Source organism: Cheilinus undulatus, linkage group 1 (genome assembly GCF_018320785.1).
Source record: "Cheilinus undulatus linkage group 1, ASM1832078v1, whole genome shotgun sequence".
Classification (NCBI taxonomy): domain Eukaryota; kingdom Metazoa; phylum Chordata; class Actinopteri; order Labriformes; family Labridae; genus Cheilinus; species Cheilinus undulatus.
The window spans coordinates 17,756,347-17,777,734 of NC_054865.1; the positions used below are offsets into that span (position 1 = coordinate 17,756,347).

Genomic DNA, 21,388 nt, shown 5'->3' on the forward strand with positions numbered 1-21,388 from the left:
CGCCCACAGCTCAGGCCTGCAATCTCTCTGAAGCCTGTTAGAGTTAGTGCCAGCCGAGTGGACACACTGATGGGTGGGCGGAGGTGTGTGTGTGTGTGTATATGTGTGTGTATACGTCTGCAAACCAAAGGTTGCGTTTATATTGCATGTTTTGAATTTTTTGTGCATTTTATAGACTGTTGAATGAGTTCAGCGAAACATAGCATAAGGCCGAGCCTCTAAGTGTCATTCAACAAATCAAATGGGAAATAAAAAAGGTTTCCTCTTCTGCTAACTCCACCTCCACACACACAGGACTGAATTTGTGATGGATGGCAGCAGTGCAATGTGATACTTGATCCCAGTATAGGATGGATGTTTCAGTTTGAGGCATTTTTGTCTTGCCACTTGGTGTACAGCTCCTGCAGTTTAGCATTTATAGTCTGTTTAGGTCTGAATGTAGAGGTCTGCAGCCAGATATCTCTCGAAGTTGCCCCTGTGCATACAGCCAGAGAGAGTGATCAGCTTATCCTGGTTATCTATTGTAAGAAAAACATTCTGGTATCCAGAAAAAAAGGAATTTTGATCCTAAACTAACTGTAAACGCCAAACTGTAGTAGCTGTACACCAAGAAGAAAGTTTAAAATGCCTCAGACTGAAACATCCATCCTATACTGGGATCTGATCAAGAGGTTTGCAGCCCGATCCTCATGGTAACTTCATCAAAGTCAACTTTGAGCCTTTAAAAAAAAACCCAACTAAAACCAAATGCAGTATACACAAGCAATATTCATCCCACGTGTTTTTGCACATATTGTAATTCAAAGTGCTTTATTCAGTAAATGCATGCAGTAAGTTGAACAGTTCAATTAGGTTTCCTTAGCCTAGCATGCACTATAAGATATTTAAAATCCTAACTGATTTTAAAAATGTGAGACACCTAGCACATGATGATAATTGATGACCGTATGTACAGGGGCGTGCAGATGGCCTTGCCGTCTAATGCTCTACTCGTGTGCGGGCGGCCCAGGTTCGAATCCGGCCTGTGGTCCTTTGCTGCATGTCTCTCCCCACTCTTGTCCCATTCCTGACTCTATCCACTGTCCTCCTCTGTCCAATAAAGGCACTAAAAATCCCTAAATATATCTTTGAAAAAACAGCATATACATAGACTTTTTTATGAGTATGACTGTGAATATGTTGAAAACCTTTTGTCACAATTCTTTTGTTTTTTTTTTCACTTTTTGGTCCCCAAGAGATGAGAGAACAAGTCTGTGCAAAAAAGTCTTTGTTCACTGTGTCACACAGAAAAACCTTTAAGTTTTTATTTTTGTCTAGTTTCTTCTTTTGTCTTTATAGTTCCATAACATTTTTTTATTCCAGTGACATTAATTACTGCAGCACACATATTCTTAAAGCCCAGGTTGTCTTGAAAAAGGGATGTTTAGAGCCTGACTGTGCACTACAGGGTCGATTTTTTACAAACTTTTTAAGACAATAAGTCCAGACATTGATTTAAAGTAAAAAGCTTAGGACTCTGGGGGTTAAGCCTCTGAAAGGACCTTTTTATTGATTTCCTAATCTATATATAGGCCTATACATATGTAACTTGTGTTTTCTGTCAATAAATCCATCCCTCTTTATTTGAAATGTCTGTGTGCAGCTCTTAAAGAATCTTTGGCATGCAAAAATGATTTAAAAAAGGCAGTTCCTTCTACTCACTGTAAATCATTTGGTCTGACACCTACCCTGGGGGTCTCACTACAAGCATTATTTTATAAAAATGATCATTCTTGTCACTGATGCTCTTATTTTCTTTAGGAGGCCACATAAAGGTGTCATTGTTAATTTCTTTGTTTTTATAACCAGATAGAAGCTTTGCCCCCGATGAATGCTTTCCGATGGTAGTGTTTTTAATTCCCTGGATCAAAATGACTGACTTCATGATAAAACATACATTTAACTGTTTGGCCTCCCTCTGGGAGTTTTCTTTCCCCAGAGCGTGCTTGTATATGTGTGGGACTAGCAGGACGGTGTGAGGCACTATGGGTGGACCTGTAAAGACACACTTTTGAAGGTGGTGTGAGACCCTGTCATCACCTCCTGTTTTGTTCTGACAGACAGGCAGGTCTTCTCCACCCTCAGAGCTCTAACAGCAGACTAATTGCCCTGTCACCTTTTAGGAATCATTTCTGTGTCTGAGCTATTGTGTCAAAACAATGACACTTGATCCCTAATATTACCACAAAGAGAGTGAGAGAGGGTGACAGACAGGCAGGCAGACAGACAGACAGACAAACAGACAGACAGACAGACACAAAAGTCCTCATCTGTTCTGTTCTGTTCAGGAAACACAGGCGAAGTAATACGGTGAAAGGTGAACTCTCCTGTATGTATTTTAAGCTGAGCATAATTCACCGCCTCAATCATGTTAACATAATTAGCACTGTAATGGTGCGGCTGTTAAACAACACACCTCCACCGAGAGGAGGGCTCCGGTTTCAGTGCTTCTCGACACGTCTCTGACAGGTACACAATGCCTCGCGTCTGCACAGCCTATCAGCACAGGACGCGTGCAGTCTCTGCCATCCATCAAAGTGATTCCACGTCCAAATACTCCAGCTCTGTGTTTGGTCTGTAGACCTTTGGAAGTCTGTGTGGTTAGGAAATATCTGTTGGTGACAATCATGTCAAAATCCCACCATGATACTGTCGAGGTGCTTAAGTGAAGAGTTTCAATATTGTGCAGTGTACGGAGACTTCTTCAACACAACATTTATATACATATATCACATTTGTGCTTGTATTTTTGACTATCTTAAAGTGCTTCAGTCAGCAGCTGTCTTTTATAAACCAAAAGTTTGCATGCACAGTTACTGGTAGAACTGATGGAAATCATTTGACTGAAATATGTCATTACATTACAGTATGTAGTGATATGCCCCCTTTCAGCTCATTACTGTTGAATCTTCTCTGCTTGACTAATACATCACTAATAAAAACTGATCATGGGTTTGTCTTCCATCTATGAAGTCCTTCAGCTGACACAACATAAACTTCTCACCCTGTCTGCCCAAAAATTCATACTTAACGCTTTTCCATTTGTCCTATTGATACCTTTGTGTTGTTTGCTTCTCAGCTTTAATCTTCGTATTTATGCTGTTTGACTTCTTGGTCACAGCCGAGCATGGGGATTGTGTAGCATGCACAAAACATGACAGCCAGTTTGGGTCAGAAAAAACGGTGAAAAAACAGACTACAGTGATTTCTCAGTCCCTTTGAATGTTTATTCAATTGAATACAGCACAAAGACAAGATATTTAATGTTCAGTCTAAACTTTGTCTTTTTACAGCATGCTCAGAGACACTTGAAACTTTCCAGTAGTAGGGTAGATGGTAATAGTACAATGATTGGGGATAGGAGTTCTCCTGTGAGACTTAAGGTGCTTTCACACCGCAGTATTATGGTCCGGACTAAACAGTCAGACCAAAGAGGTGGTCTTGGTCTGTACCGAAGTGCACCACAGTCTGGTTCACGACTAGTGTGAAAACATTACTTAGAAAGGTTCAGACCTCCATATCAATGACAGGAAATCACTGCATGAGAACCAGAAAAAGGAAATCCCTCACCATAGAAAGTGAGACGTAGAGGCACGTGAGAAGAAGAGAAGATCAAATGTCTTATTGACATTTATTGACTAGCAGAGCTAGAGTGAGGCGCCCTGTCTAGGGCTCCCACTCACACCTGCTGGACTAGACTGATACTCTACCTCCCCCTTACTACCTACCCCACCACAACTCATAATTACAATTATCACCCATTATTAAGCCCCAGCCCCAGCCAGCATTACTCCTCCTTATGTAGATCCACTGACTGGCCTGAATTTCTCAATTTAACATCTCCTTAACTGTCCTTAACTCCTAGATCTCTAAGTAATGGAACTGCTGACCTTGCTACATCCCCCCCTACAACTGACTTTTTTTTCCCCCCCAGACCTGCATATCTGAGCTTTTATTTCATATGCTTCCTCCACAGAATACACCCACAGAACCATCAACTCTATAAAATACACTATAAGCTGACTGGCAGATCATAGCACTGTCAGGCCTCAAACTAGTGCAAACGATCTCCTTTGGCACAACAAGTTTCTCTCCAAAATCTCCCTGCATTTTCAGTCCTGAGAACCCTTCAACTGGCCTGACTGGTGCCTAGGGGTACATTAAGATTTTGTAGCCAGATTCTTCCATCCAGATTACTTCTTTTTCATAGATGTTCTTGTTTATTTCTTCAAGACAAAGCCAGACACATTCTGCATAAGTTACAACACCATGGCTTCATAGGAAAAGAGTGTGGTTACTAGACCGACCTACATGTGTCTCCCATTGAAAATTAATGCTGCATTATAAAGTGTAAAATATAACACCAGAGACCCTGCACTGTAGATAAACTTCAGATGCATATCAAGCAAGAATTGGAGAGGAATCCATTTTCAGTACATAAACAATTAGTGTCTTCAGTCCCCAGATGCTTACAGAGAGTTGTTAGAAAGAAAGGTTATTTAACATGGTAAAAATTGTCCTGTACCAACTTATTTGGAAAGTGTTGCAGGCATCAAATTCAGAATTTCAGCGTATTTCCAAAGGTTTATCAGTTTGAACATGAAATATATTTTCTTGTGGTTGTATTCAACTGAATATAGGTTGTGAAGGATTTACAAATCACTGTATTCCGTTTTTATTCACATTTTACACAATGTCCCAACTTTCTTAGAATTGGAGTTTATATTTTAAAACTGCGGGTGTATTTGGGCTAACATAAATCTTTTTTCCATCTGCTTGTCAGTGTACTAGAGTACAGGTTGGTGCATTGACTGGTTACACCTCCTCTTTGCATCATCAACCCCGCTGGATCCCTCACAGCTACCAAGCATTGTGTTATTTTCAATATCTCAGGAACCTTAAAATGGATCTCTATTGAGTTAATTGTAATGAGAGGCTTACTTTTTGCCTATCTACAGACAGCTCCTGGCATTTGTATCCGTCCCGTAACATTTTTAATCCAGATGCAAAGTGCAGGGATTATTCAGAGCTTTGATTCTAAAAAATCTACATTGCTAACTTCATGATTATGTAACTATTTATTATGTTTATAGCAATGAAAAAGTTAGCAGTGTTGCTATCAGTCTTCCATTTTGACACAGAAAGTAAAAGACAACAACTTCATGTTAACCTGTCAGCCAGTTATGATGCTCCAGTTTCTTCTTCTGTTGATTTCGTGGTGGTAGCACCCAATCAGGGCCAGCCAAAGACCAACAAGAGAAAAGATCGTTATCTGCCAGTTTGGAAAGGAAAGGAAAAAGATAGTAATGTAAAGATGACATTTGTGCATCCAAGATGGGAGTCACACACATTTTACACACTGGAATTCTACATGTGCGCAAAATGTGCATCAATTTTATGGCGATAAGTGATCTGTTGTGCGTCTGTTAGCAAATTGTAGTTTTTTTCTCCTCATAGACAAGGCCTGTATGAACTAAACACATACATGAAAAGGCTTACAGGATTCCTGAAAAAAAGAGATGGCTTTAACTTGATTTTGCTTAAACGGGTGGAGATTTTACCTGCATTTTTGCAAAAATAGCTAAATCTTGTGGTTCTTAAACTTTGACTGTTGTACTCATTGATCACACACCTACCTCAACTTGAAAGCTGATATTACATTTTTTTTCTTGTCCTGACCAGTGTAGAGCAGGTCAGGTTTCAGTGCTTTTCACCCTTTCACTGATACTCAGAAAAAAAAAGTGAAAAAAGTTTTCTCTTCAGTCAGTTTTTTGCATTAAGAAACTCATGTCAGGCTGAAGAATCAGTGCTTTATTTCACACATTCAAGCAAAGAAAACTCACTGCTTTATTTTAGCTAATATAATAAGGTTTATAAGGGACAATGGATGATTAATTGAGCTAAAATAGTGCCTAAAAAGGAGAGAAAATCTTCTTCCTCTTTGGGAAACAGTGTCAGTGCAGTGGTTTTACCAAAGTCTGGGCAGATGCTGCCCAGATACAAAAATCTTGTCTTCAGTTGAACACTAAGAAGATGATGTTTTTCTTGAATAGTACATGAGGAGAACAGGGGGTTCTGGTTTGGCAGATGACAAACGGTGGTGTTTCTTCTTCCTGTGCTTGGGAGCCAGCATATGTTACCATGTTAATGAGGTGTAATGGTGGGAATCCAGCATGCTGACATATGGTTCTCAGATGACTCCTTTAATGATATTCATTTGTGTCGTCGTTATTCATCGAGTTGTTTACCTCGTGTTAGGTCAACATGTCATTGGCTCGTGATTATGTCACATCATCTGTCTCAATTATCCAATATGAAACAAAAACACAGCATCTCACAGTAGGACCAAAGAGTCCAATCAGAGAGCCGGGTGACAGCAAGAAGGAGAACAAGCAGAGGCGAAGACGTGACGTCAGGATACTGCCTCTTTATTCATGTTATTCTCTTTCCTCCAGAGGACTTTTGCCGTTAAAAAGTTAGGCAACACAAAAATAGACTCGTGGATTGTGATGCCCATTATGACAATATAATGTGTTGTTGATCCTGTCTGCACATATAGGGGGGACAGCGCACTTAATTAGGGCCTTGACAAGCCTACTCTCCTAAAGTGATGAGATTAATCATAATTGGTGTCACTGTGAATTAGAGCCCGCTTGGATGACCGCCCCACTGGCAGGTCGGACCGCGGTGGAGACCCTTGGACACTGCTGCTAGCCGCAGCTTAGCCCTCTCCAGCTCCCTCTCTCTCCCTGCCCAGCTATCTCAGGCCCCTTTCTTGCTTTGCCCTCCCTGGGTAAGAGGGGCGCAGATCTTAGCCAACAGCCTAATGACCCCGTTTGAAGTCCCTCTAAATCCCCCCTGACCCTGCCCGTTACCCATGACCCCTCTCCTAAGACGGTTTGGGGTTAAAGAGGGACAGGCAGGTTGACGTTAAGATAGGCTGAGGAGGGAGGACTGGCTGAGGGGGTGGGGTTTAGGTAGATTGGGACAACATAATAGGTCAACTCACTATTACATGTTAAAGTAAAGCAGTGCGCCATGATGTCCTTTGTCTGTTATTGTTTGTTGTGGGGTAAAACAGCTGTATTCTAATCTTTTAGCCCTTGATTCATGTGTGCGCTGATGTTTTCAGGTTCCAAAAGGCCACGTGTGGCTAGAAGGGGATAACCTCAGGAATTCCACTGACTCAAGGAGCTATGGCCCAATTCCTTATGCCCTCATCCGAGGGCGGGTTTGCTTAAAGGTAAAAGAGGAGGTGCACTGTATGTTTTCATGTGTTAAAATATGCTGAACAACACAATTCTTATGTATTATTACCACTTCACAGCTTTAGATGAGAACTAAAATTCTACTGAAATACCACTGAATACTTCATTGGAAAAACGGCTTTAATGTTTTGATGACACGGTATTTTATGGAAGCACACATTTCTAAAATCGATAATAATTAAGGCTCTGATTCAGGGTTCATAGATGTTTTAAAAATGGCTGAAAGTAAGAATGTTGACTGTCAAACGAGAACATCTGGGACAAGTCTGATCATTTCTTTATTGGATAACAATTTATTTCAGTGGACCCTAAGTACCTAGTCATTTTTATGGTTTGTTTACATTCTTATAGCATAATCCACAATAAGTTTCCAGACAGTATATTGTAGCTTTTTGATATTAAACACTAGAACAAAAGAAAACATTCAACAACCACCCTACTAACATATCAGATACTCTCCTTCAACTAATAGTTTTCAATCAAGATGATAACCATTCATTTTCTTTACAAATACACTGTGCATACATACACACATATGCCATGTGTAAACAAACACTTAAAGATCCAAATCCTGCCTTCACCATTTCTGTGATTTGCTGCTATAATTCTTTAGATACTCTCCGTCCTGTAGAAGCTCTAACCATTTTTTATAAAGTCCTCAAATGGTTTCATATTTCTCCACAAACCTGCAACTTAGATTTATTTTATTATTCAGATACATGTTATTCTCTCCATCGACACACAGTTGACCATTTTTTAAACACCTGTATTAGGTGCAGCGCTTTTCTTCCAATTGATAGCTGTCATTTGTTTTGACTGAAGTATGGAGTAGTTTGTGAATTTATCTTCTTTTTTCCTTAACTTGAGATTTGATTGATATAAATGCTGGAGAAGCCTTAAATTAGTGTTGGTTTTTGTTTTTGTTTGAGCCTTCTATTCATTGTTTATGATGTTCACTTTTATATCTCAAGGCTGGGAACTGAGGTTTCATCCAGACCAGACATAAGTCACCTCTGTATTAATGAGATCAAACCATTGCCATTGCAATTCTTGATCATAATTTCTTCTAAGGCTGAAAGAGCTGGATTTGTTAGGGATTGGTTTTGCATCAAGTACATGAAACTTAACAACGGCAAGTATTTAAAGAATTGTTTCCTTGGAATATTATATGTTAGAGAGATGGCCTCAAATGTCATTAAAACATTTTCTTTAAAAAGGTCAGATATTTTACTCAGTCCTTTTCTTGCCCATGTTTGGATTCCACCATCTTGCCTGCTTGGTTTGAATTACATAGTAATTTTAAGGTAATAAGTGTAATTATCTAGCCATTTTTCAGAATAAGAATAAGGTGCTAATTATGATGTAATCAGCTGGTATTTTACCAAGGAATAACTTGGTGATAAAATATGGTATATTGAGGAAGTATTTACCTAGTAATAATGCATTTAGTATCAAGTACTTCTACCAATGTTGGGGCAATTCTCTGGTAATTAGGTGGTATTTTACCCTTACTCTAACACCCTAACCTAGTGGTTATTAACCTTTTTCCCTGGGGTTGACCTACTTGTATCTAAGAAAAGCAAAGCTCCCATGGCCCACCTGGAAAAATAAAACATCATTTTAATATTTTTCATTGACAAAATCCCAACATAATAGGCCTACGTACATTTGTGCTTGACAAGAAATCTATTCATAAACTATCCATTATTACGCCTGTCTGTTAGGGCCACTCAAGTAAAAATAAATAAATAAAGAGGATCTGTTAAATTTTAAGAAAAAACTCAAAATTCTCAGGTTTAAAAAGTCTTTAATTTAGGAGAGATAATATGTTGTTGTTGTTTCTTATTTTGTAAATTGTAAATTTACACGAACCGAAACGTAGAATTTTTGAGACAATAAAGTCAAAAATCCAACCACTTTTGTTTTCAGGATGGTTTCTTGTAATTTTTTTTTTTTTACACTGTTGTAAATGTACACTTGAAAAAAACTTTTGAGTTTCTAGTGTCAAAATTGAAGCCTTTTCGAACTTTGAAATCTCGAGCTTTTTCTTGTAAATTTTCAACTTTATAATCTCAAAAAATAAAATTTTGACTTTTTTTTTTTTGCATAAAAATTTAGAGATGTTCTTCATTTTTTTCCTCTTTTTAGGTTGGCCCTGATCCATTATGTTTCTAATCATGGGTTTAAAAAATACATTACCTGGACCCCAGGTTGGGAACAACTGCCCAAAACCCAAAAAATTTACTTAAAAATGATTCAGGAAGGACTCACTTTAATTAAGTGGTCCAAAATAAAGAAATTACTCAGGAACTATCAAGCAACTTTTATTGCCACAATATTAAAAGGGTTATGGTCAGGGGTTATGGTTAGAGGGTTAGGATTAGGGTAAAATATCACCTAATTACCAGAGAATTTCCACAGTATTATGAGGGATTACGTATTAATTGATACATCATTATAAGGTAATTACTTCCTCGGTAAAATGAAACTTACTCCTAGGTAGTTCATCATTATAATCAAACTTGTTATTTAAATCTGGAGGAGTTTTTCAAACCTTCCTTCACAGGACAAAAGCAAAGAAATAAGATGAAGTACTTTGTCCACAGGGGGCGCCAAAATCAGCAAAACTGGAGTTTCTCACTTTCCTTGTGTTAGTTTGCTTAACCAGAACAAATTATTGATGTTAAACACTGTAAAATAGATAATGGAATAAATTAATAAATTGAACAATAATGCTATGGTTATTTATTTGATAAATGGTAGAAGACAGGAATCAGACTCAAAATATGTTCAGTGAAGTTGGGTGTCTTTACATTTTTAAAAACGTGCTTAATCAGGGGGCTAGGTTTGATGAAACCCCTTATTTCTGGATTCTAGCTGTTAGAAGTGAAGCTCTTTGACAGTCAGTCTGAGTGTTTCTTTTGATTCATTATTTTTTGATTAGTCCCTCATGGCCACTTGAAGCACAATCAGAGACGTGAGTCAGTTAGAAGTTCAAAGCGAGTGTGTCTGATTGACCAAAGCCTGGACAACATATTGTGTAGCTTTCCATTCTGCCGTGTTGTCATGTCACTGGATGTCATAGCAACCACGACCCTGGAAAACAGGTCAGGCAACCTTCTGTCTCTCTGATTGGACGGCGGCACTCCACTGGAGGCCCTATAACCACAGCTGATGAAATAACAAGATCATCAGACACATACTTAAAAGACACATTAGCAAATGTGTCCAAGAAGTGTGATAACATGTCCTGCACTAGTCAGAGCTCTTTTATTTTGTTATTATGTGGGTCTTATCTCTGATTTAACCCATTGTTCCTCCCTTTTTTCTGTTCTTTGTCTCCACACAGCTCTGGCCGCCACATAGTTTTGGGACCCTGAGTGAAAGCCCGAGCAGACAGATCATTAAAGCTCAGAGTGACTCAGACTCAGATTGATTCACTCACTTTGTTTTTATTGTGTCACCTTTTTTAAATAAAGCTGATTTTTATTTAACATTTTTGCTGTTAAAGAACTTTTCATTCAGCCTTGAAGATTTAGACCCATTTATTTGACATATTTTAATGAGAAAACCACATTTTTTATCTTTAAGTTAAATGTTCATTCTCTTATTACTGCCAAGGCGTCCTCATCTGGTTGTGTGCTGTGCTGCCTGTAGCTGAGCAGCTTTGCGTGAGCAGCAAAGAAAAGCTGCGTCTCTGCGGAGCTGCTAATGGGAGAGAGCAGGAAGAGGCAGAGATGAGAGGCACAAGGTTCATGTCTGAGATCCTGCTCATTTGATGATGAAAAACACAAACTATAAGTCAGAATCAACAAGATAACAACAAAATCCTACCCTGCGGTTCAAATACTCAACCTTAGCCATATTTATTTGATTCTTTAACATCCAAACCACAAATTATCAGGATGTTTGTTTGTGTGCTTTAAACAGAGATGCCTGTCTAAATAACAATTTGTGATCTAAGCAGACATATCTTATCCCCTTAAAAAAGATGTTATTAATTTCATGTTTACCCTTTCTTTGTATTATGGTAAAACAAAAGCTCTCTTTTTGTTTAATATTTCATTAGGCTGCCAAGCCAATTGAAAAAATGTTAACATTTCCCATTTAACCATACAATATTAATAAGCACTTAGTAGGACCTCGCTCACCACTGAATACACTGTGTGTGTGTGGAGCCGAACCTGAATCTCACTCTCAGGATGTTACATGTGCAGAGAGCTCAGTAAAGCTTTATTGTGAGCTGTCTGTATAAGACAACATTATGTAAATATGATTTCAAATATTAGAATAAAAGGATTAGAGCCCCTTAGAGGACTTTTTAGCACATTATGGAACAAGCTGAGATTAAAACTGAGGCTTTAATATGAGCTATAAGAAACAGGCCATCAGTGATGATGCTGATCTTTTTTTTAAACCTTATTTTAAACCCACAGTGAGCGGTAGATGTCTAACAAAGTGATTTCAAGTGAATTGCCAATAAAAAAAAGTTTTTATTTTATTTTATTTATCAAGGGTCAGTGTGCAATTACTTTGATTGTTCATATATGGGAAATGAAAAAAAAGTTGTACTTGATTTAGCAAAGCACTACTTGCCTACACAAAAAGGACAAAAAAATCTGAAAACACTGTTCAAAGTCCATAAACTACCCTGTTTAACATGATAGAAAAAAAATAAATACATCCCAGAGAATTTCCTCTAAAACGAGGGTTGGCAACTGGCGTCCAGGGGGCCACGTGTGTAATATGAGGCCTCATAATATGGCCCTGAGTCTATTTCAGATATCAACATAGTGTTTAGTGAGGTTCTAATGCAATTAGAAATATTTTATATATCTAATATGGCTGTCAAGATTAAAGGAGTTAAACATGATTAATCAATATCCACGATTAGAGCAATACTTTTAAAAAAATTTTTCATCACGTTTTATTGTTCCTTTAAACACACTTTAAGCCACTGCAGCGTCTTTCTGCATCTACACTGATGTAAACTGAGTCCACCACTGCTCCTTAATGTCTCATTTCCCTTTGTAAAAACTCACTGACAGCTCAGTGGACAAGTCAGAAGTCATCTGAACCTTGTTTTATCAAACATCTATTTTTTTACGGTTCCCTTATTTTCTTTAAGAGCCATCACACATTATTTACTCTGTTGTTAAGTTCATGCTGGTCTGTAGCCTAATGGAAGTCAATTACCTGTAGTTCAAAAAAATAGAAAAATCTGAAATGACACAAAAACAGTTCTAAATGCAAAATAGTGGAATTTTCAAATGCGATAAAAAAAGGGTATAATTAATTGATTAACTACAGGAATTCAGTGATTAATCACGATAAAGAATTTTAATCTTTTGCCAGCCCTAATCTATAATCTTGGAAAACTGGTGTGTGTTGTGGTCTTTGCAATAAATGAATGAGCAGAACTGGCTGTAAATGTTTCTGTAATACTCTTTGAGAAAGCATTACTAAATGTATTTGGATAAAAAAAAAAAAAAGAAATTTAGGTAAAAACTATTTTGATAAATAGTGAATCCTCTGTCCATTACATTGAATATGTTGCTTAAATGTGCTGTAATTCATTGATGAGCTCAATAGTTTCACAGCTCTACTGTGGATTTTTTTTTCTTGCATCTGAGCCAAAGAAATATAAATGCTAACATGTTTTGATAAAAGCTATATGTTTTCTCTTTTTGTGAAGTCACATGTTTTAATGATTGGCCTGTTGAAAGTAACAGACAGTTTGTAACAAAGTGGCCCTCAGGCAGTGAGAATAGAATTTTTACAGTTTCTTGCTTTCCAAAGTTTCCCACCCCTCCTTTTAAATTCATGCAGAAACCTCACACAATAGTAGGAAGATAAATCACAGCAAAGATTTCTATTTGAAAAAGTGAAAATTTTCCTTATAAAAAGCACCTATACATGAACAGGACAGGATCAGCACGGGTAATAAGGGTCTTCCTTCTTGTCCACAGGGGGGCAAAATTGACCAAAACTGAAGGTTCCTCAGAGCACTGGTTCTCAACTGGTCAAGCCTCAGGACCCCACCATCACCTCCTCAGTGAGAAAGTGTGACCCAAATTTGTAATATTCTTTAACCAATCATTATTTATTCAATGCAAAATAGCACAGACAGTAGAATATATTGTGCAAAATATGTGAGAAGTCAAAGAAACAAGATAAAACAAACATGTTTTGAAAGAGTTTCATTGACGTTTTGGGACAATTTTTAAGGCGCAAACATTCCAGACCTACTGAAAAGGGCTCTGTAACCCACTTTTGGGTCCCGACCCACCAGTTCAGAACTACTGCCTTAGAGGAACCTCAATAGAAACCCTGTATTTGAAGAGTTATTGTCCTTACTAGACTGACATTAGTGTCTTCATGAATATGTTGTACATAGAAACACGTGATTTGGAGAACAATAGTCTCATGTAGTCCCATTCTTTTGCAATGCTTTCCAGGTAGGAGGTCTTTCATGTTGTTCTCTTTACCAAAACTGCACTGTGGTTCAAATTTAAAAAGGTCTAAAGATGACACTTCATAGGGCATGAAGCATTGCATCTATATGACATCACTACAGACAGTGCATTGCACAAAAATTGGAGCCTACATGTTAGTATGATTTAAAATACCAAAGCATGTAAATCTGTTGGGTTTCTTTGCACAATATACATTTAAAATATACTGATTCTAATCTTTTACAGTTGACATGTCTTAATATCAGAGTTACTTTGAAGAAAGACATGATTAATTCATCTACTTTAAATGTTTACTCAGAAAGCTGACTTCTTGGTTATGTATCTTAAACCATTCTTATAAATTAAATTCTATTTTTATTATTAACAATGTATGCTGCAACAACAACAGAAAGGCCAAGTCTCTAAAAGAAGAATAAACACACATCAATCGATCAAGCTCAACCATATCTTCTTCATATTTCATCCACTTTAGTTATAGAAATAATAATGAATTAAATATGGTGACTCTAGTGAGTCATAAACATTCATCATCAAACACCAAACCAGGTTTCCTTCATATTTACAGAGGATATTTTATTAGAATGTAGAAGAAAGTAATATAGATCTAACCTCATATTTTTGTATTTAAAAACATGCAGGAAGTAACATTTCAAATAAATGCATTTAAAACTTCAAAACAGGAAGACACAAACATCTCTTTCACTCCAGAATGTGAAGCAGATTGAGTGACTTTTTTTTTTACAGGAATCTTACCAGAAGGAAAAAACAAAGCAAACCCTTACGCTCTGTTTTGTCATCAGCCTGCTGACTCCTACAAAAAAAAAAAAAAAAAAGCCTAACATTGCTCTTTGCACATTTCTACGGCTTCTTCCTTCTGCTCAGACCTTCCTGGACCCAGAGACATAACAGCACATTCACAGACTGAGCCGAGGAAGCTCAGCTGGTCATTCTCTGAGGCAGAGAGGGACTTTTCTCCTTGGAGCTCCCCAGGGGAAGATAGTTCCAGGCAGCCGTGGGTCCCTGTCCAGCTGCTTCCCTGTCTGGAGGGGGCCAGAGGGTCAGAGACAAGGCTCCCTGTGACACTGAATTATCTGCCTGAGTGTGATTGTGCCTGCTGGGAGGGACGCTCAAGATTGTGTGTGGGTGTGAGCGTGTATGTGTGCATATGAAAAATATTTATGCAGGCTTTTGCTTCAAGCACATCTTTGTTTCTCAAGGTTTAATATTCATCTGCTGCATGTCAACACGGTGCCTGTGTTCAGCTGAAATGCTGACACAAGTAATCTTAGCATGTCCCTTAAAAGATACTGCCCCATAGAGGGAGCTCTGACTGTTTACTAATGTAGCTCAAGCCCTGGTGGCAGAAAAGAGGCCATGATTTGTGTCATGTTAACAAGGTTAAAACCGAAGATTGTGGGTTCAAACCACCTAAGGTGCTGTGCAAATATCAACATCTGCCACAAATACACTGGATAATACCCTCCTCTTTAGTAGAGTCAGGATCTGTGATACCCAGGTATATAATCTGTATAAAGCTCTTGCTGTCATCCTTTGAGTTGTGCCAGGAGTTTGAAAGAGATGACGGGGCAGAGGTGTTTATCATTGTCGTGCTGAGTGGGCACAAAGCAGGAAGAGATGGAGATCAGAAGAAGCGGACAACAGACAGCTGTGCTGAGCTCTGCAGCAGCACAGAATCAGGCTGTGGGCTGTCAGCAGGCCTGAGGTGAGTCTGCAGCCTCTGTTATAGAAGAGGGAGAGCTGAGAGCAGTATGTAGCTGTACGTCTAAAATATATTTAATATCTGATGTTACGAGGGGATATTTACATTGTTAAGGCTCTAATATTTGTGATTACCAAGAAAACAGAAACACATTTCTTTTTCTTAACCTGTTGCAGCTGATGTTTAGATGTAGCATTTTCATGTAGCTATTTCTACCTTGTTGAAAACAGACTGTAAAAAACACTGATGTACTCACAGCGGTGTCACCTGTTGTTTTTTAAAGAGCCATAATGAAATGCTGAAATGCAGTGTAAATGCTGTCATACCATTACTTTTAATCAGTCATGCAACAGACAAAGAGAAGGAGATGAGATGGGACTATAATCTGTAAGTTTTATCTGTAATCTCTAAATGGAACTTTATGCCAAACTCATTAAAATCATCAAAATGGTTGAGTTAAAAATATCAGTTTCAGTTTTTTAATAACAAAGTAGACATATGAAGCAGCCATACACAGTCCTGGGGAGAAAACTATATAACCTGAACTCCACAGGCAACAGTTGCTGTTGCAAAATTGTCATCCAGTTCTGATGAAACTGCTGCCTTATCTGCATCCAGGTTAATACTGGCCACCCTTGTCTACCAGCATGTAGTAAAACTAAATCCTGCCCATAGCTACTGCCCAATGATGCTGACTGGTCCGGTCATCCTCAGACCAGGTTCAAATGTTTCATCTTGAAGCTTTGCAAGATGGCTCTGCCTTATGACAATAATGAAATCTGGCCAGTCTACTGACTTTGCAAGGTTAACTATTAATATCAGTCAGAAATATCAAGCTCCTGGTTACCTGTAGTGAAGCTGTTGCTCTTACATCCATTGAGTCAGCTGGTAAAGTTCTCAGACAGACAGAGTGCCTTTAGAAAGTATTCATGTGGTGATAAACTGGTTGCTTGAAGTTTTTGGCTTAACAGCGTGGAATATATCCAAACTAGTTAATCTTTTGTTGTTGGATTTCTCCATGCTGTGCAGAGGCCTACTGGGGAACTAACGACAGTAAGGCAGTACATGCCCAAGCTGTGCTGTAAAAACCAGGATAGCACAGAACTGAGTATAAAGATCAGCCTTGAGTATCTGCCCTATGGATCAGCAAATAAAGTCATCAATACTCAATCTCCTGAAACCTTGAAAGCAGGCAAGCTCATTTCTTTCACACTAAACTTCAGCTTTATCTTCAAATTTTGTACTCCTTGGATCAAATCAACAATGACTCCACAGAATCAACAGGTGGCATCATTTAAGGCAGTTTATAAGATTTCAGACAACTTCCACTGCAACCAGAAAAAAAAGAAAACATTTTGCTAGCTTTTTGGTCCTATTTGTTTTGGTCTACTCACTTTAACCTGAAGGTTGTTTATGCAGAGGATATCAGCTAGATTTGAATTTCCTGCTCATGTTTAATTTATTTTTATGTGTAAAGCAAGAGTGATGAGTCAAATATGAAAAGTTATCTTCATTTTTTGATACATTCACAAATCTTTTATAGCTAAATTGTCTATTCAGACAAGATCTCAAAAAAAGAGAAACAAATTTGGGACCTTACAATAACAATTGTTGGTGAATTTTATGTTTTATTATATGATGCTTGGGCGATGGTGTTTTGTAACATAAATGCCAAAAAAGATTGGTGAATTAAAAAATGGTTCAACCACCATGCTGGAGACCATGGACCAACATGGGACACACAGTCTGGAGATAAACAGTACAGTGCAGAACTCTTAGGCCAAAAATTAAAGCTGATGTGAGGCATGGAAGGGGCAAGTAAGCTGCCTGAGGGCAGGAGGAGGATTGATACAACCCTGGTTGTGCTCTGGATGTCCTTGCATGTAACCAGGGTTGATGGCGAGCAAGCACAGTCTAGGGCAGTTGTTTTCATACTTTATTTGGCCAAGGCACACATAAGATCAGGCCAAACTCTCAAGGCACACCAAATCCATAAATGTTAAAACACTTATAGCAGTTTTATATTAGTAGTAATATCATACAGTTGTACAAATTCCCAAGGCACAAATAAACTTGCTTCAAGGCACACCAGTGTCAAGGGTACAGTCCAGGCGGGTAGTAGGGTTGCCACAAGCCACTGGTCATGTTACTGTTGTCCCAAGGGTCAAAAACTGCTGGTGGTCTCTGGTGTATTACCAGGAGTGAGAAGGCCTGGATTATGGCACATTGGGCTATTATGAGTCTTTAGCCCCCTATATGCCTAAAACTTGTCTACATGACTGAATATGTTTTGTATTTTTTTGTTAATGATATGAGTTTTGCTCTGCAAATGTTGATTATTTGATATTTTATAACCAGTACATTCTGAAGGATCTGTGCATGCAGGAGATCCATACTTGGTCCTGATTCTCCTACTGCTGCAATAAAGTCATCATCTCATGACTGATTCATTAAGCCACAGACAGTAGGCAACCATCAAATATACTGCAGCCCCCTATGAAAGGGAACAAAGAACAGCTTGCAAAAGTCTGAGGAAAATGGTGACTTATACAATAAATAAGCACATAACCTACAAAAGCAATGAGTGTAGAAAAATGCAACTCACCCAGCAGTGTCACTTTTGTTTTTTATCTTTAAGTAACATCTCAAAAGTTAAATGAAATTGAAAACAGAAAAGAAGGTTTTAACTCATTGGTTTATACACCAACACCCTCCACAGTCCACACAGCCCTCTTCACTTCACTTCACAGCATTTCTATCAGCATAGTACTTTAATGGATGGCAAAGATGCTTTTTATGATGATTAACCCTTAACAGAGTCATCTTACTTGCTGTTGTGTTTCCCAAAGCTGTCGCACAAAAACAAAATAAAGGAGTTAAACAAGGGGAAGATGAAAAACAACTGCAGGGGGCAAAAAGGACGACAGAGATGTGAAGTGTAGGACCGTTGAATTTGGGGCAGAGAAGGGAAGACAGGCGGTATCTGTTTGCTCAGCCCTTTAGTTCATTTCAGGTTAATTGAATCCTTTAAAAGTGCAGAGACACGTGAAAGAGGAGAGAGGGAGGTACGGGTAAAGAGAGTAAGAGAACCGCCCGCCACTGGTAATGGCCTGGTTTGTTTGTTTTCATATCCATGGTGGAGAACATGACCCAAAAGTAACACAGCAGCATTACTCTGACAGTCTCTCTCAGGGCTGTCTGCAAACAAAAATACCTCCATCACACACAAACACATAGAAGCAGCAGCAGGAGGTTTGTAGCCTATATCAAACAGAACTTTTGTTGGCTAAGTTGTAGCTGTATCAATCACTCTGCTGCTTCAATTCAATTTCAATCACTTCTTCTCTCTTTGCATATTCTCCTATGTGGATGCTCCCTGTTTTCTTCCTCATCCACTTGTGTTGCCGTTAGCTGATGAGGGAATTGCTCCTTTCATTGGTGGATCCTTTCATTCTCTCCTTTTAATCAAGCTTGTTAGTACTTCTTAATTAAAGACATCACAGCGGCGTTTGATCACTCACTCTTCTTCTGTGTGGGAGAAAAAGGAGCAGAGGAGGGAAAAGAGAGCGAGGGATACTCAACCTGATGTTATTCTGTGCATGTGAAGATGACTGATCAGCTTCAATTGGGTGCACATACACACCTCCTCCAAACTCTGCCAGCTCTTGAGGCATGTGGTGTGTACGTCTCCTGAAGCCAACAGGCGTCAACCTCCAGAGATCCATACGAGACAGATGGTATTGGAGGGTATTGAGCTCCCTACTGTCAGTTTGTTGTGATGATCACACACACCAGGCTGTCAATAATCACAGTCCACTTATCAAAGAGTGAAAAAAACACAGCACAAAGACGATGTGGAACTTAACTTGATTTAATTAAAGCAGCAAGGAGATGTTGAACTTTTAACACCAGGAGTGGGAGGAGCTTCTGTATTTTTGCTTGAATTAATATTCTGTAAAGCTGAGGTATATTAGGATACCACTGGTGTTGGTTCTGTCAAGGTTCAGGGTTTCTTTGTGACTACCATAAAAGGTAAGTTTGTAGTGCAGATGGGGGACTCTGCATCCCAAAGACAAAATATCCCATGACTCAAAATCAAATTTGTTTTTTTGTTTTTTTTTTATTATGATTTTTTTTATTTATTAAAGCAAAAAAACGCATTCAAACCTCCCAGGCCCTATAGGGAAAAAGTCATTGCTTCCTAAACCTAATAACTGGTTGTACCATCCTTGGCAGCAACAACTGCAAGAAAGGAATTTCAACCCACTCTTCTTTGCAGAACTGTTTTAATTCAGCCACATTGTAAGGTTTTTGAGCATGAAGGTCATGCCACAGCATCTCAATTAGATCACTGTCTTGCTGCATTATTCAAATGCGCTTGAGTTGGGGGTCATTAACTGATGGCCGGACATTCTCCTTTAGAATTTTCTCATGGACAGCAGAATTCATGGTTCTATCAATCACAACAAGTGGTCCAGGTCCTGAAGCAGCAAAGACCATCACACTGTCTCCACCATGTTTGACTGTTGGAATGATGTTTTAAGTGCTGTTTTAGTTTTACGCCAGATGTACGGGGCACACACCTTCAAACAAGTTCAACTTTTGTCTCTCCAGTCCACAGAATATTTCTCCTAAAGTCTTGGGGATCATCAAGATGTTTTTAGTCAAATGTGAGACGAGCCTTTGTGTTCTTTTTTGTCAGCAGTGGTTTTGGCCTTAGAACTCTCCCATGGATGCCATTTTTGCCCAGTGTCTTTCTTATTGATTTATGAACACTGACCATTACTGAATCAAATGAGGCCTGCAGGTCTTTAGATGTTGTTCTGGGTTCTTTTTTGACCTCCTGGATGAGCTGTCAATGCGCTCTTGGAGTCATTATGGTAGACTGGCTTGTTGAGAGGGTTCATCACTGTTCCTAGTTTTCTCCATTTGTGGATAATGGTTCTAACCATGGTTCGCTGGAGTCCCAAAACCTTCGAAATATCTTTTTAGCTCTTTCTATTCAGACTGATAGTGGCAATGACTGTCTCTCATCTTGAATTTCTTTAGATGTGCTGTGATTTGTTGCTTTTTGAGATCTTGTAGCCTACTTCACTTTGTCAGCCAGGTTCTATTTAAAGGGTTTCTTGAGTCAACATTTCTGGCAGTAAAAAGGCCTGGGTGTGGCTAGTAAAGCTGAATTCAGCTTTCCAAAAAAAAAACACAGTCAATTCATGATTCAACAAGGGGACAAGTACTTTTTTCACACAGGGCCAGGTAGGTTTGGAAGACTTTTTTCCCTTAAAAATAAAACCATCATCTACAGACTTTCTCACAGCACTGACCACATTTCAAGCAATTTTAAAGTCACAATCAAATTTCCACCGTTGGAATAAAATCATGAGAGATTTGCTAGAGTTGGGGCAAATCTAGGATTCCAGTCATTTGGCATAAGGAGTCATGAAGTTTGATTTGACCTGTGATTATGAAACAAAGTTTCTTTATGTAGGGCTTTCAAATTGCTTCCTGAACTTTTCAGAGTAAAATGCATGTGATCACAAATTTTTAACTCCAACTTTACTCCAACTCTTTCTTGCCAGTCCCTGGTAAATTTAACACAGGAGTTCAGCATGAGCTAATGTGAAAGCATGGAAGGAAATATTTAGGAAAAGTCACCACAAGCAAGCAGGAGGGGGTGATGGTATGAAGTAGCTCATCTCCTGTGAACATCATACAACCATACACTACAAGACCATGTAATCTGATGAAACTACTCCATTATGTTTTCTGTTTGCAGGTCTGTTTTTAATATTGATATTGTGAATGACTTATACTACAGAAAACATTGATACAAAGGCAAAAATGATCACAATGCACCTTATTCCTGGGGCTCTTCTGTAGATATG

General features: G+C 38.6%; 1 protein-coding gene across 3 annotated transcripts in view; it reads left to right on the plus strand.

Annotated features, from left to right (window-relative positions):
* The window catches only part of immp1l (inner mitochondrial membrane peptidase subunit 1), a 29,941-nt gene extending 19,140 nt beyond the window's left edge, over positions 1-10,801 (plus strand). For all 3 annotated transcript variants that reach the window (XM_041789230.1, XM_041789248.1, XM_041789239.1), the window contains 2 exons: positions 7,172-7,282; positions 10,657-10,801. In XM_041789230.1, coding sequence (XP_041645164.1) covers positions 7,172-7,282; positions 10,657-10,743 — 198 coding nt within the window. In that variant the 3' untranslated portion in view covers positions 10,744-10,801. The remainder of the gene's footprint in view (positions 1-7,171; positions 7,283-10,656) is intronic.
* Positions 10,802-21,388: the final 10,587 nt, after the last annotated feature.